Here is a 16,802-nt window from a genome sequence, read left to right as displayed (position 1 = left end):
TCTTCCCTTTCACTTTCCAATTCTCATTTATCTATCTACAATTTCTGTCTAATATTCTCACATTCTCTCTCCCTCTTTCTGTTTCTATCTCTCTTTTGACTTCAAGCTGTCACATCAAGTCAGGGTAGAAATTAGAGACAGAGAGCATGTTAACAATAGAAATGTACTGACGGTTGCTCATTGCCTTCCTATTGACTTCAGTACCTGATAACCTTCTTCAATCATGTGAGATTCTCCTGTCAAAATCTGGAGGTAGAGGAGAAGCTCATTGATAAACCACAAGACCTCCCTTCACACAGCCTCACAACAGCAGTATGCCAATTCATATAACTTAGCATGGTTTCTCCCACAACCTTATTTATTTGCACTTTCAAAGCTGTAGCTTTTTGTTTAATAATCTGAATTTTCTTCTTGTTCTCTCATGGGATGTGGGTGTTCCTGCCTGGGCTAATGTTAATTGCCCGTCCCTAGTTGCCCCATGAGAAGGTAGGGGTGAGCTGCCTCTTGAACTACTGTAGCCCCAAGTGCTGTAGAAAGATCGACAATGCCCTTAGGGAGGGAATTCCAGGACTTTGACCCAGCGACACTGAAGGAACGGCGATATCTTTCCAAGCCAGGATGGTGAGTGGCTTGGAGGGGAACGTGCAGGAGATGGTGTTCCCATGTATCTGCTGCCCTTATCCTTCAGGATAGAATTGTTCGTGGGTTTGGAAGGTGCTGCCTGAGGAGCTTTGGTGAATTTCTGCAGTGCATCTTGTAGACAGTACACACTGCTGCTACTGAGCGTCGGTGGTGGAGGGAGTGGGATGTTTGTGGATGTGATTGCAATCAAGCGGCTGCTTTGTCCTGGATGGTGTCAAGCTTCCTGAGTGTTGTTGGAGCTGCCCCCATCCAGGGAAGTGGGGAGTATTCCATCACACTCCTGACTTGTGCCTTGTAGATGGTGGACAGCCTTTGGGGAGTCAGGAGGTGAGTTACTTGCTGCAGGATTCCCAGCTTCGGGCCTACTCTTGAGGTCATCGTGTTTATAACTAGTCCAGCTGAATTTATGGCCAATGGTAACCCCCAGGATGTTGATAAGTGGGGCATTCAGTGATGGTAACAGCTTTGATTGTAAAGGAGCGGTGATTAGACTGTCTCTTATCGGTGATGGTCATAGCCTGGCATTTGTGTGGCATGAATGTCACTTACCATATGTCAGCCCAAGCCTGGATATTGTCCAGATCTTGTTGCATTTTGACATGGACTGCTTCAGTATCTGAGGAGTCGTGAATGGTGCTAAATATGGTGCAATCATCGGCGAACATCCCCACTTCTGACCTTATGATGGAGGGAAGGTCATTGATGAAGCAGCTGAATGTTGGGAGTTTTCCATCGACCTCCCAGCAGCCCACAGGAGACAGAGGAACAGAAACATAGTCACACGCTGGAAAGGATGTGGCGAAGAACAGGGTAGCTGTGGTGGGTGACTTCAACTTTCCTCTTATTGACTGGGACACCCTTAGAGCCAGGGGCATGATGGAGAGCAATTTAGATTTGTCCAAGAAATGGAAAAGGAAGCATACGTTAGGCCTAGGCAGCTACAAACTGATGAAGCCCTTGAGGAGTGAACAGAAATTAGGAAGGAACTTAAACGCAGAATTGGGAACACTAAAACGGGCCATGAAATGTCTTGAGCACATAGGGTCAGGGAGAATCCCCAGGCTTTTTACACATGGATAGAAAAAAGAGGGGAGCAAGGGAAAGAGTAGGATCCCTTGAGGACAAAGGAGGGAAGTGGAGCCACAAGAAGTGGGAGAGATCCTAATTGAGTAGCTTATATCAGTATTCATCAAGGAGAAGGGCACGATTGATGTTGACGTCAGGGATGAGTGTGTGTGAATACTCTAGATAATGTCATTAGACTGAAGGAGGAAGCTGTGGGAATCCTAAATTGCATTAAGGTAGACAAGTTCCCACGGCCACATGGGGCCTATCCTAGGTTACTGCGAGAGGCAAGGGAGGAAATAGCTGAGGCATTAGTAGATATCTTCACGTCCTATTTGACCATAGCCATGGTTCCAGAGGGCTGGAGATTAGCCACTGTTGTTCCCTTCTTTAAGAAAGGAAGCAGAGATAATCCAGGAAATTATAGGCCGGTGAGCCTGATGTCTGGGTTGGGGAAGTGCTTGGAGAAGATACTGAGAGACAGGATATATGCACATTTGGAGGAAAATGCTTAGCGACAGGCAGCGTGGTTTTGTGTGGGAAAGGTCATGTCTCACCAATCTGACAGAAATGTTGAAGAGCTGAGAAAGGTAATTAATGAGGGAAAGGCTGTGGATGAAGTTTATGTGGACTTTAGTAAGGCATTGGATAAAGTCTCACATGGCAGATTGGTGCAAAAACTAAAATCACATGGGATTCAGGGTGTGCTAGCTGGATGGATACAAAATGGGCTTGGCCATAGGAGACAGAGGGTAGTGGTAGAAGGAAGTTTTTTTCAGAAAGGAGACCGGTAACTTGTGGTGTTCCACAGGGATAAGTCTTGAGTCCTCTGTTATTTGTAGTATATACAAATGATCTGGAGAAAGATGTGGGTGTTTGATGAATAACTTTGCAGATGACACAAAGATTGGTGGAATTTCTGATAGTGCCGACGATTATGAAACGGTACAACAGAGTATAGATTGATTGGCAACTTGGGCACAGAAATGGCAGATGGTGTTTAATCCAGGGAAATGCAAGGTAATACATTTTGAAGGATCAAGTTTAGGTGTGAATTATAATGTAAATAACAGCACCCTTAAGAAAATTAACATACAGATGGATCTGGGTGTACAGGTGCACAGTTCCCTAAAATTGGCCACACAGGTAGCCAAGGTGATTAAGAAGGCATATGGCCTGCTCGCCTTCATCGCCCAGGGCATAGAGCACAAGAGTTGGGAAACCATGTTGCAGCGACATAAAACCCTTATTACGCTGCGTTTGGAGTATTGTGTGCAGTTTTGGTCACCACATTACCAGAAGGACTTGGAAGCTTTGGAGAGAGAGTACAGAGAAGGTTCACCAGGATGTTGCCTGGTCTCCAGGCACCGGTTATAGAACATAGAACATTACAGTACAGGCCCTTCGGCCCTCGATGTTGTGCCGACCTGCCATACCGATCTGAAGCCCATCTAACCTACACTATTCCATGTACGTCCATATGCTTATCCACTGACGACTTAAATGTACCTAAAGTTGGCGAATCTACTACCATTGCAGGCAAAGCGTTCTATTCCCTTGCTACTCTCTGAGTAAAGAAACCACCTCTGACATCTTTCACCCCTCAATTTAAAGCTATGCCCCCTCGTGCTCGCCATCACCATCCCAGGAAAAAGGCTCTCCGTATGCACCCAATCTAACCCTCTGATTATTTTATATGTTTCAATTAAGTCACCTCTCAACCTTCTTTTCTCTAATGAAAACAGCCTCAAGTCCCTCAGCCTTTCCTTGTAAGACCTTCCCTCCATACCAGGCAGCATCCTAGTAAATCTCCTCTGCACCCTTTCCAAAGCTTCCACATTCTTCTTATAATGTGGTGACCAGAACTGTATACAATACTCCAAGTGCAGCCGCACCAGAGTTTTATACAGCTGCAGCATAATTATGAGGAAAGGTTAAAAAGACTAGGATTGTTTTCACTGGAAAGATAGCGGATGAGAGGTCTACAGAATTACGAGAGGCATAGATAGGGTGGATAGTCAGAGGCTTTTTCCCAGGGTTGAAGTTTCAATTACAAGGGAGCACAGGCTCAAGGTGAGAGGGGGAAAGTTTAAGGGAGATGTGCAAGAGAAGTTTTTCACGCAGAGCGTGGTAGGAGCTTGGAATGCAGTGCCAGAGGAGATGGTTGAAGCTGGCACATTGGCGATGTTTAAGAGGCATCTACGTGCTTACGTGAATAGTGAGGGAATAGAGGGAAATGGACCGAACAAGAGCAGAAGGTTTGTTTTTTAGTTTAGTTAGGATATGATGATTGACACAGGTTTGCAGGGCCTAATTGCCTGTCCCTGTGCTGTACTTCTCTTTTGTTCTTAAATTCTTTTGAAGATGGTCAGGCATAGGACACGACCCTGTGGAACCCCTGAGTGAAATTATCTGACAGTGGGCAAGGATCATGGGGAGGAGAAAACATTCTCTCCTACCCGCAAATATTATTGTGTGGGTTTTCAACAGATTCCACATGCAGCTCATTACACCCAGTCAGTGTGATTATATTCCAATGGGCACAATTCAGATAGTTTGCTCCCAACAAGGAAATTGCTCTGTAAACAAATAAAAAGTTACATGCAAACTGACTCCAATAAATTGAGTCAGTGGCTCCAGAGTTCACTCACTGATTGAACCATCTGTTTCTTTGCAACATTCCAAAGACACAGAACCGTCACAGTAACTGGCTCAGAAATAAGCACACAATCCGGGTTGACAATCCAATGCAACGCTGAGGCAGTTGTAACAGAGTCAGTGGTACTATGTTTAAAGGAGCAATTAAATGGATGCCCTGTCCAGCCTTTCAGGTGATGTAAATGAATGATCTTATGGCCTTTGTTTCTGACGAGGAGTTGGGAGAAGGGAGAGTTCTGCCTCACATCCCGGCCCAATATTTATCCTTCAGCCTAAACTGCTAGAAGTCCTGTCAGATCATTATCACACTGCTATTTGGGAGAGCTTGCAGTATGTGGAATGACTGGTGCATTTCTCTCACCACAGTTCACATTGGCTGCAGATTGAGGGAGTGAAAAACACTGTGTAAATGCAAGGCTTTCATTGATGGTAGTAATAGTTAAGCTATTTAAAGATTGTGATCTAGAAAGCAGGATTTTGCCAAGCTGGTCTAGTTCAGAGCCTTATACCCCAAAAATAACAGCAACGGAGACCAATATGAATGGATCAGAGAAATAAGAAGTGCAGAGATCAAAAATTAAAGACGGCAGTTGGATTGGATCAGAGAGGCAGAATCGTAAGACAAGGATCTCCATCTTCTCACAAGTTTATGATTTGACCTGCAGAGAGATACCACGTGATCTGTTTCACCACTGTTCCACTGTGCCAGGATTCTGCAGCTACAGATCATGTGGCCTCATATTCTTGTAGCTTTTCAAGTGGCAAGACTCGATCACAAGATGATTATTGATCATGCAGATCATTCAGCCCATCCGTGAAAGCCCTAAATTTGTCCGTGAGCAAGAGCTAAATATTGTTTCACCATTTGCCCAGTGCTCTGTTGTGATGCTGTATATTCATTGCTGTTTGTGAATTCTGGACACTGGAGCCTGTCTCTTCCTGATTTTGTTGCTGTGATCTTGTGCCAGGCATGTGCATCGAATATTGGTATCATTTCAAAACTGTGCCTTGGATCATCCTTTCCACTCTGACATCTCTCACATCAGCTTTACCATTTTTGTGTGTATGCCCCTCCCCCCCGAGGTTGTAAATGTTTCCATGGTGCCTGGATAGCTGGATGGAGTCACTAAGCTCTAGCCTGACCAGAACATAGCCCACTTGGTCATTGAGTTCCTCAGGACACTCTGACCTGAGGATGTGAACCCATAACAGGAATAATTGCTGCATATTTCACCTTGACAGAAAAAGAAACAGCAGATTCTGTTTATCACTCAGCGATAGTTAGAGCTGCTGGAGTCTGACATAACACAGTGTGGAGCTGGATGAACACAGCAGGCCACGCAGCATTAGAGGAGTAGGAAGGCTGACATTTCAGGTCGAGACCCTTCTTCAGAAATGCAGATTCTATTTACGTCATGAATTTAACAAATTGAGATTTTCCCAAGGTGCTTGAGAAGTGGTTTTTAAAGAAAATGGAGCTTTTTGATTTGATGATCAATGTTTGGTCCAAGTTGGTGGCTAAAGAAATGTCTTCAAAGGAGAGGCAAGGTTAAGAGGTGGAGCAGTGAAAGGAAATTTCCCTCGAGCTTGTGATCAAAATGACCAAAACAGCCATCGGTTGTACAGTGATTTGAAAGGAGAGTTACTCAAGAGACTGGAATTAGATGAGCACAGATATCCCAGTTGTGTTGTGTTGTAGATTCCAGAGCAATGGCTTTAGTCTGCTCAATATTTAATTGAAGGGAGGTTTTGCTCGTCTAGCAGTGGTGCCAGAGCAGTGTCTGATCATTCCTAGGCAGGGACTACATTTCCCAGTTACGTTATTAAAGCCGTTTGTTCCTCACATCATCATGCTCAGTAACGAGGGCAAAGAACACATTTCTCTCCCTGCCTTTGATTGCTGCGAAAGGTGATCCCACTTTTCCAAACTAAAAACTCTTGTAAAAGTTGAAATGATGAGACAAATACCAGCTGGGAGAAATACAAATTGTAGCAAGTGTGCTGTATCAACAAAAGTGGGCTGCAGGGCAGAGGATATTTGGTAAAAATTAACACCCTAAGTCAGGGACTTTAACCCTTTCTGGTGATTGGCACAGTGTTACTTTGATTAGTTCTAAACTCAGCCTGTTTGAAGTATTTTGTTTGAAACCAACTTGTTCAGAATGACAAACCAGTGGGGAAGCTGAGATTTGAACCAGGTTTACCCGAATCAAAGATGGCAACAGTACCCACTGCACCTTTGCATTGATGTAATGGCCCTAGATAGTACAGGCATGCATAATTGTACCAAAACATCTAATTCAGTGGTGGTTACATTGTGATTGTGACAGTGTTAAAGTGGTTAACTGGGGATTTTTCTCTCTGTCTCTCTCCTTGTTCTAGTTGGGATGATAGCAGCTCTATCAGCAGCGGTCTCAGTGACACACTCGATAACCTTAGTACTGATGACCTGAACACAACCTCATCTATCAGCTCGTATTCCAATATCACTGCTTCTTCCAGGAAGAATATCAGAACTCAGGTACGTGTTCCCAACGGAAGCGCTGGTATCACTGACTGGAAAGCTGACGTTTTGGGTTGGGACCCTTCTTTAGATAAATCTGAAGAAGGGCCTCGACCTGAAACATCAACTTCCCTGCTCCTCTGATGCTGCCTGACCTGTTGCATTCCTCCAGCTCCACACTGTGTATCTCACATTCTCCAGCGTCGACAGTTCTTACTGTCTCTGATATCACTGATGTCAAGAAAAACAAAGCTACCAAAAGAGCCAATGAGCGTAAAATATTTTGAATTTAATGTGTTTATCCTGTTAAATTACAAGGATAACTGTCAGGATATTGATATAAAGTTTACAATTCTTCAGTGCTCTTACCTCTCTGGCAGAGGGTTAGACTGTGTATGAGGGTACTTGGGATGTCGTGGGGTGGGTGTTAATGGAGCCAGGAGGGTGACACAGGCTGGGTTGGAAAGATTATTCTGTCAGAGGTGGTTTTGAAGGCAGGAAGAGGATGAAGCAAAGCTGAGAAGCAGCTCAGAGCTGGAAGATTAGAATAGACAGGCCATCAATGAATGGAGGGTGTTACAATAACAAGGAAGAGAGATACTTAAAATTTAAAGCCATCTACTCCCATACCCAGTCTGTGAGGGTGATCATGAAACTTATTGTTGAAGGAAGACTTTATGAATAATGTCACACGCTCATGCCTGGAATACGATGTTCTCCTCACGTCTTCATCTCACAGCTGAGATGCTGCTTTTGAAGTCAGAATTCATGTTGCTGAAAGCTATCTGGGCCGTGCGGTTAGTGAAATGTTTTTAATTTGAATGCCAGCAAATGAATACCTAAATATTTCTCAATGCACTGCACATGCAGAGATGGACACTCCGATTGATTCATGTACAGAATGATGAGTTGACAGCACTGATCCAGGGGAGTTGGTGATAGATATCACCATTAAGTCCCACTGACCTGTTCTTTCCACATAGCCCTGCAAATTCTCCCTTCTCAAGTATTAGTCTAATTCCCTTTTGAAGGTTATTATAAGATCTGTTTCCACTGTTCTATCTAGAGAGTGCTTTCCAGATCATAACAACTCACTGTGCCCAAAAACAACCGCTTCTCATCTTGCCTTCTGGTTCTTTTGCCAATGATATTGAATCTGTGTTTTATTTGCAGTCTATCCCTACATGAACTTACTGAATGATAATTTATGAATCTTACCCTGAACATTCAACTGGCCCTTTGCAGTCAGAGCTTCATATGATTAGTGATGGAGAGAGGGAGATTCTGATGATAGAATAAGATATAAAATCATTCTTGGTCAAGGTAAAAGCAAAACAGACAAAATACTGACCACTGCTGCATGGTTCTGACTTTGCTTGCTGACTTCTTACAGCCCAAGCCTGACACAGAGAAGCACTCAACATCAGAAAATGAAACCGCTTGGAGCGGGGAAGATTTGAAGAAGCCGGAGGAGGGTCTTGACGTTTCGAAAATGGACTTGAATGAAAAGTGGAAGAGGAACCTGTCTGATTTATCAGATGATTCTGAGAAAGGACAAAGACCATCTTTGTCGCTGTCTCAAACAGGATCATGGAGACGGGGTATGACAGCACAAGGAGGAGTACCAACACCGCGGAACAAACAGCCCTTAAAAACACCAGGTAAGGTCACAGAACTAGCCCACTCGGCGAGAAAGGCAAAACCGTGCAGATACTGGAAATCTGAAACTAACACAGAGAGTGCCGGAGAATCTCAGCAGGTTAGGCAGTGCCGTGGAGACAGACCCTTTTTCAGAACTCTGAATTCTTTCTCCGAAGAAGAATTATATCAGACTCTAAATGTTATCTCAGTTTCTCTCTCCACAAGTGCTGCCAGACCTGCCAAGTTTCTTCAACAGTCTCTGTTCTGATTTCATCAACTCAGTGAAATGGTGGGAATGGATATGAATAGATATGTGAGATTAACACAGGTGAGAAAAGATGGAACATTAGCATGTGAACTGAGTTGGTGTGTTTATTGGGAAAGGCTAGAGTGATAGAATGAAAAAGTAAAGAAGGCAAGGATGAACTCATTAAGATCTGTAAAGAAATGAGGGATTTTATTAGCTTGATGTAGAGATGATGTTTCCATCTGATGCCCAAACTGGGCTGGACATTGATATAAGACAGTCACAGATACATCTGGTTCAAAATTGCAGAGAAATGTACCCAGAGAGTGAAAAGTATGTAGAACTCATTATCACAAGGAGTTTGAGGAAGTATTTATTGATGCATATACTGGATTAACCTAAACAGGGGAGAAGAAATAGAGGGTTAGATGATGGTCTCAAACAAAGAATAGAATGAGAACTATTATCACTAGATTGCGTCTGTTTGACCAAATGGCCTATTTGTGTGAAGTAAGTGCTCTGTTTTAATTGTCAATATTCCAGTTGCAGGGAAAATAGAAGATGTTAAAGTTTCGGAGAAGGGAAAGGTGTCCTTAAAAAGCACAACCACCCAGCACTCTCCCTCGGAGGCAGGAAAGGGCAGTGGAGATGAAGGGAAGAAGCCTCCATCTGGAATTGTAAGAACACCTACGGCTGGCTCCTTTGGATTTAAGAAAGCAGGTGTCTGCTCATTGACCGTCAGTACCAGCAGTGGGGTGACAGTGACCAGTGGCTCTGCCACACTGGGGAAAGTGCCCAAATCTTCTGGTATCCCCAGCAAGTCGAGCTCTGTTAGAAAGACAAGCCTGGATGATTCGCAGAACCAGGAGGATGGGATCCTGCTGATCAGCTCCAGAACTAACCTGCAGTATCGCAGCTTGCCCCGGCCCGACAAGACCAGTGCTGGCACTATAACCAGCCGTGGTGGGCATCGTTCCAGTACCAGCAGCATCGATTCCAACGCTGGTGGAAAATCAGCTGGCAACGCAGCTTCCAGGCTCAGAGAGCCTTCCAAGGTTGGCTCAGGCCATTCCAGCCCCATTAGCATTACCCAAGGGGAGAGGGAGCGGGACAAGGCAGCCGCAGTGTCAGATCCAGAAACAATGTCACTGTCAAGTTCCCCAAAGTCCAGCCCTCCGTCCGTGAACAGCAGCGGAACCTCCGGATTAAGGCAACAGGGTTCCAAGTATCCCGACATCTCCTCACCAACATTCCGCAGGTTAGTGACACGATGAAACAATCTGGCCAGGTGGCCTGCTCCAATGGCTCCTGTTTCGTTTTCACCCTTTACAAACAGATAATCAGGAATTTCAGAGCTTGTCTGTGGCTGGCACCAGTCAGATAGTCGGGTCCCAAACTTAGTAACACTGCGTAATAAATTCCAAAATCAGGAAAAGCTCCACATGAGGACCACACGGCAAGGGTTGGAGGGATATGGGCCAGGGGCAGGCAGGTGGGACTAGTTTAGATTGGGATTACATTTGGCCTGGACTGGTTGGACTGAATAGCCTGTTTCCATGCTGTATGATGCTCTGACTCAGAGAGTGCATTGTTACACCTCTACCTCAGACTCACGCTCTCTCGGAATGGGAACACAGAGGTCACTGTACACCGTTGCCCACTCTTTTGGAGTGAACTTCTTTCCACACAGAACAGAATCCCATTGAAATAAAACAAAGAACTTCAGATGTTAGAAATGTGAAAGAAGAGCAGAAATTGTTGGAGACACTCAGCAGGTGGCATCAATGGAGAGAGAAACAGATTTAATATTTTGAGTCCAGTATGGCTAATTCAGAACAGTACTGAAGAAGGGTCACTGAATTTGAAATTCTAACTCCAATCGTCTCTCCACAGGCACTGCCAGGCCTGCTAAGTTTCTCCAGTAGTTTATGTTCTTCTTTAAGATTTGCGTTTGCTGTTGGAATGAAGACAGACATTTTCACGTCTTTCCAACTGAAGGATGTGTTGAGGACCATATGCATAGTTTGTTATGTATCTGTATCTGCAGAAAGTAGGCATAAAGGTGTCATTTTCTGATTGGCAAATGTAGTCAGTGGTATGACAAAGCAGTCAGTGCTAGAGCCTCAACATTTTACAGAAAAGACTTGGAAGAAGGGACAGAAGGAATGGTAGCTAAGTTTGCTGATAACAAAATGATAAGTAGGAAAGTAAATATTGAAGAGACACAAGGAGCTGACAAAAAGATATTAGTAGGTTCAGTGAGTGGATGAAGTTGTGGTAAGTGGAATATAATATGGGAAAGTGTGAAACTGTCCATAATCAGGGAAACTCATAGAATGTGATGGTTTACTGAAAGAGGAATTGAATGCAAGAGTAGTTTGATTACACTTCAGTTACACAGGGCCCTGGTCTCACCAGGGTGAGACCACATCTGGGGAGCTGTGCATAATATTTGACACTTTTTTTTAAGGAAAGATAACAAATGAATGTTATCAGACAAATGCCTGGGACAGAGTTACCCCCGAGACAGGATGGACAGGCTGGACTTGTATTCACTGATGTTTAGGAGTGTAAGCGGTGGTTTGATTGAAATGTATAAGATCCTGAGGGGTATGACTAAGGAGAGAGATGTTTCCTCTTGTCGAAGAATCTAGAATAAGAGACCACTATTTAAAAAGAAGATGTTAAATTTCTAAGGCTCAGATTAGGAGAACTTCTTTCTTATAGAGGATCATTAGTCCTTCAAGCTCTCTTCATCAAAACGTGGTGGAATGTAATCTTTCAATTGTTTTTTAAGGTAGAGGTAGAGAGATTCTTGATAGTCAAGGGAGTAGAAGGTCGGGAGGATCAGGTGGGAATGTGACACTTATATCAAGTCATGATCTTGATTGGCAAAACAATGATCTTGAGGGGCAGAGTTGCCTTCTCCTAATTCCGTTGGCATGTTTACATGTCCGGGACATTCAGGAATTCCCTTTCTTTTTGCTTCCCTTTAAGATATTGGCAACAAAGGTGGATAGCTGGTTATTCTGTGGCAATGAATGCCATAGATTCACCATTCTTTGGCTGAAGAAGTTTCTCCTTATCTCTGTTCGAAAGGGCCTTCCCCTTACTCTTGGCTGTGCCCTCAGATCCAAGTCTCTCCTACCGATGGAAACATCTTCCTAACATCCACTCTGTCCAAGCCATTCAGTATTCTATACGTTTCAATGATAGAAACTTAGGCCCCCCTTCATCCTCCTAAACTCCATCGAGTTTGGAGCCAGAGTCCTCAAACATTCCTCTTATGTTAAGCCTTTCATTCCTGGGCTCATGCTTGTGAACGTCCTCTGGACCTGCTTCAGGGCCAGTACATCCTTCCTGCCGTATGGGGCCCAAAACTGCACACAACATTCTAAATGTGGTCTGAGAAGAGCCTTGTAAAGCCTCAGATCCCTGCGTGCCCAGATCGGTCTGTATGTTAATGTTCTTAGGGGTTTTTCCATTTACATCGAATTCACATCTAAATTTGATCCTCCAAAATGCATCACCTTGCATTTGTCTGGATTAAACTCCATCTGCCATTTCTGTGCCCAGTTTGCCAATCTATCTACATCCTGATGTTTACTTTCATAATCATCAACTATCAGCAACTCCACCAATCTTTGTGTAAACTGCAAAATTACTAATCAGACCATCCACACTTTCCTCCAGATCATTTTTATATAGTACAGACAACAGAACCTAAGACTGATCCCAGTGGAACATCACTAGTTACCGGTCTCCATGATGGAAAACACCCTTTCACCACAGTTTTCTATCCATCTAGCCTGCCCACCCTGAGTCCCTTGTGATTTGTAGTTTTTGTACCAAAAAGTCATGTGTGGTCAGCTCCTCCCTCATGCCTCTGGAATTGTCTTTACTCAACTGTAATACCATTCCGGCTTCTCCCTCTCTAACTTCAGAGTAAATTCTATCATATCACGATCACTGCCTTCTAAAGGTTCCTGCACCTTAAGCTCCCTTACCAAACCTGCCTCATTGGACAACACTAAATCCAGTATTGCCTGTTTCCTCGTGGGCTGTACCACAAACTGCTGCAAAAAGCCATCTTGTAGACTTTCCACAAATTCGTTTCCTTGCAATCCATGATCAGCCCGATTTTCCCAGTCCACCTGCACATTTCAAAGGTGTGAACTGGACTACGTACGGAGGGACAAGTTCCCTACATCCGAAACTTAGAGTGAACTAATTGGTCTTTTGCAACAATCTTTTGGTTTTCTTTTCTGACACTTAATCCCAAACTGCAAACAGCAGGACCTGACAAAGTTTATTTTTTGGCAGATAATTAGCAATTGGCAATCATGACTCATAACTGCGAGGAAACATTTCCTCCAACAAAGGCAGTCTCACCACTGTTATGGAATGACATGACCATCGTACAGTGAGCAATAATTGCACAAATATGCGAACACTGGTTCACGGTTATTGGATTTGATTTAAGGATGGTTGGTGCAGTACCATAAAATCCCACCATGCAGAAAGAGACCATTCAGCCCATTGAGCATGCACCAACCCTCCAAAAGCATCCCATCCTGACCAAGCCTCTGACCCTATCCCCATAACCCCACATTTATCATGGCTAATCCAAATCCCTGGACATTATGGATAATTTAGCATGGCCAATCCACTCTAACCTGCACATGTTTGGACTGTGGGAGGAAACTGGAGCACCCGGAGAAAACCCACACAGATACGAGGAAAGTGTGCAAATTCCACACAGACAGTCGCCCAGGAGTGGAATCGAACCTGGATTCTTGGCCTGTGAGGCAGCAGTGCGAACCAAAACTCCTAACATTTTGTCAATTGCTTTCAAATGTCTTGAGCACATGCATCGTTCATATTGTAGAATTACAATGTGGTTTTGGCACGGAAGAAATCCATTCACTCATCATACTGGCTCCCTGGAAGAACAAAACCATGAATCCTACTCTCTCTCCTTTTGCCTGTGGCTCCACAAGTGTATTTTCTTCAGATAATAATTCATCCAATTGCCCAGTTCCTTTTTAAATATCCACCACTGTCTCAAAGTGCAATCTAGAACCTAGCCACTTACTGTGTAAAATCTTGTGTCATTCCTGCCTCTTTTGCCAATTGATGTGACTTGATACCATCCAGCTCTTGACTATTCTAACTAGAGGTGCAGTTTCTTGCTATAAGCTCAGTGCAGACCCCTTGTGATTTTGTAAACCTCGATTGAACCTCCTCACATCCCTGATTAAAGGCGACGAAGCCAATGCCTCCTGATGTATCTCATCCCTCGGGCCATTCTCGTCAATCTTTACTGCTCCATTCTAAAAGACTCACATCCTCCCTGAAGTGAAGATCAGAGTTGGACACATCCTCCAGATCCTTTGGCTAATATAACTTCCACTTAAGCCTCCCTTTATAAAGCTCAAGATTCCATTGGATTTTATCCACTCTTACAACCAGCACCCCTCCCACCTTCAGTGATTTTGAGAAGATAAATACCCAGCATTCTGTGCTGTTGTACTCCATTTAAAACCACATTTTTATTTCTCTTACCTCTCCTCACTCTTCCTCCCAAAAAGAATCATTTCACCCCCGGGTTTGATTCCAGCCTCAGGCAACTGTCTGCGCGGAGTTTGCACATTCTCCTTGTGTCTGCGTGGGTTTCGTCTGGGTGATCCGGTTTCCTCCCACAGTCCAAAGGTGTGCAGGTGGATTGGCCATGCTAAATTGTCCATAGTGCTCAGGAGTATGTACATTAGATGATACAGCCATGGGTGATGCAGGGTTACTGGGATAGACCAGGGGGATGGGTCTGAGTAGGATGTATAGGTGTGGACTTGTCAGTTTCTACGTTGTAGAGGTTCTATTAAATATTACACACTGCTGCTACTGAGTGTCAGTGATGTAGGGAGTGGGTGTGGTACCTGTCAAGTGGACTGCTTTGTCCTGGATGGTGTTGTTGGAACTGCACCTATTGAGGGAGAATGGACAATATCCTGTAACACTCCTGACTTTTGCCATGTAGATCTTGGATAATTGTTTGGGAGTCAGGGAGTGAGTTATGTCATTTGTAAGTTAGGAAATGCCTTATCTATCTTGTGCCCAGGAAGCTCCCTCAAACCTGATGATGATAATAACCAGATAATTTGCATTTTTTTGTGATGTTGGTTGAGAAACCCTATCCTTAATCTCAGCGCAATAAACCACAGAAACATCGAGTGAGCATATGAAAGATGGCAGTTCCAACATGCAACTCTTCCCTCAGCGCTGGCTTCAGATCGGGCTGCCCTGATTTTTGTTCCGCTTGATTTGTGGGATATTTTTAGAATGCTGTCAGATATTTTGTCTAAAAGACCAATTCCTCCTTGAGACATTGTTTACTGTCACAAACCCTCAACATGACTTGTTATTCTCTGACTTTTCCTGCAGGTTGTTTGGAACAAAGGCCAGTGGGAAAACGAGTAATGTGCCTAGTTCTGAACCAGCAAAGTGCTCCTCTGTCATCTCTAGCCCCCATGCCTCTCTGAGCCGGCAGGTCAGCCTGGAGTCACCTTCCATGGGGCCAGGGAGTATTGCGAGTGGCCAGGGCAGTGGTGGAGGAAGCAGCTCCCTGAGCTGTAAACCTCCCGAGTTACCCACAGAGGGAAGCAGCCTGGCTTCAAGCCCGGCCTCCCTTCACTCACTAACCTCCAGTGCACACCAGCTAACAACCAGCCTTAGCAGCTCCCCAGGGGGCAGTAAGGACACACTGAGCTACCCTTCCCTGACCAGCCTGCACACCAGCTCTGAGTCGATCGACCTCCCACTCAGTCACCACGGCTCTTTATCTGGACTGACCACTGTGCCTAAGGGGGATGTACCCAACCTGCTGCTGAGGACTGGGAGCGTCAAGTCAACATTGTCAGAGAGGTGAGTTGCTGGGAACTCTGCAGTGGCTGAAATACTCAGATCCAGATTCATAAACATTTATAAAACATTGCTTAGGCCTCAGCTGGAGTTTGGTCCCAGCTGGAGTTCAGTCCCAGCTGGAGTTTGGTCCCAGCTGGAGTTTGGTCCCAGCTGGAGTTTGGTCCCAGCTGGAGTTCAGTCCCAACAGGGTTCAGACCCAGTCGGAGTTCAATGCCAGTTGGAGTTAGGTCCCAGCCAGAGCTAGGCCCCAGTTGGAACTAGGCCTCAGTTGGAGTTCAGTCCCAGCGGGGATTCGGTCCCAGCTGGAGTTGTCCGCTACTAGTCCAATTTGTTTCCTTGTTAGCGTACTTCAGTGTCACAGCATCACTCATTCTCAGAAGCTGGTCAGGTAAATCCTTTGCTGACGTCACGCCAAGGCCAGAAACTGCGATCAAACTACCCTGGACTGAAGGAGATTGTATTAACAAGTTTAACAGGATATAAACAGATCATTTTCTGAATCACTTCTCCTGGCTCATGACCACAGGCAAGGTCTATATCCAGATTACACTTTTGACTTTATTGGGGTGAACTGTCCACTTTGCTTCCCTGAATGTGATCCTGGAAATGTCTTGTCCAGGCTGAGCAGGGCTGAAATGAGGTCAGTTTGACAACTTGACAAGACCTATCTAAGACTGTATTTCATGACATGATCTCCCACCTCGTCACTGTTTCCTGGGTCACAGTTAGAAATCAAGCTGCTGGCCTTGAGTCCTAATGAAGCCCCTTTCCCTCAATGCCACCCCGCTTTGATGTTAATGGCCAACACACTGTCCGTGACGGGGCAAGGCTGCATTGATGACACTCCCCTCCAGCAGGCTAATACAGCCATTTGAAAATCAGAACAATATCCCAGTGGAACAAGCTTCTGCCCCATTTTCCTAACCCTTCACTGAACCTCAGGTCACATCTCAGCCTGGATCTGAATTTGGGGTTCGAGGTGTTTCATCAGAACAGTGTGTGCCATGGCTGGTTGACACAGTATTCACAGTGAACCCGAGAGAGGCCTGTAATATTGCTCACAACCACTGACTCAGTCACTGTACAGGTGCTGTCTTGGAACAGAAGGTGTGGAGTTGAGATATT

General features: G+C 44.7%; 1 protein-coding gene across 4 annotated transcripts in view; it reads left to right on the top strand.

Annotated features, from left to right (window-relative positions):
- The window catches only part of nav3 (neuron navigator 3), an 824,703-nt gene that overhangs the window by 691,524 nt on the left and 116,377 nt on the right, over window positions 1–16,802 (top strand). For all 4 annotated transcript variants that reach the window (XM_059652602.1, XM_059652603.1, XM_059652604.1 and 1 more), the window contains 4 exons: window positions 6,748–6,886; window positions 8,262–8,529; window positions 9,300–10,014; window positions 15,198–15,677. In XM_059652602.1, coding sequence (XP_059508585.1) covers window positions 6,748–6,886; window positions 8,262–8,529; window positions 9,300–10,014; window positions 15,198–15,677 — 1,602 coding nt within the window. The remainder of the gene's footprint in view (window positions 1–6,747; window positions 6,887–8,261; window positions 8,530–9,299; window positions 10,015–15,197; window positions 15,678–16,802) is intronic.

The sequence above is a fragment of the Stegostoma tigrinum genome, chromosome 18 (assembly GCF_030684315.1).
Source record: "Stegostoma tigrinum isolate sSteTig4 chromosome 18, sSteTig4.hap1, whole genome shotgun sequence".
Taxonomy (NCBI): domain Eukaryota; kingdom Metazoa; phylum Chordata; class Chondrichthyes; order Orectolobiformes; family Stegostomatidae; genus Stegostoma; species Stegostoma tigrinum.
Note: the sequence above shows the minus strand (reverse complement) of the source record. Positions and strands in the feature narration are given on the sequence as shown.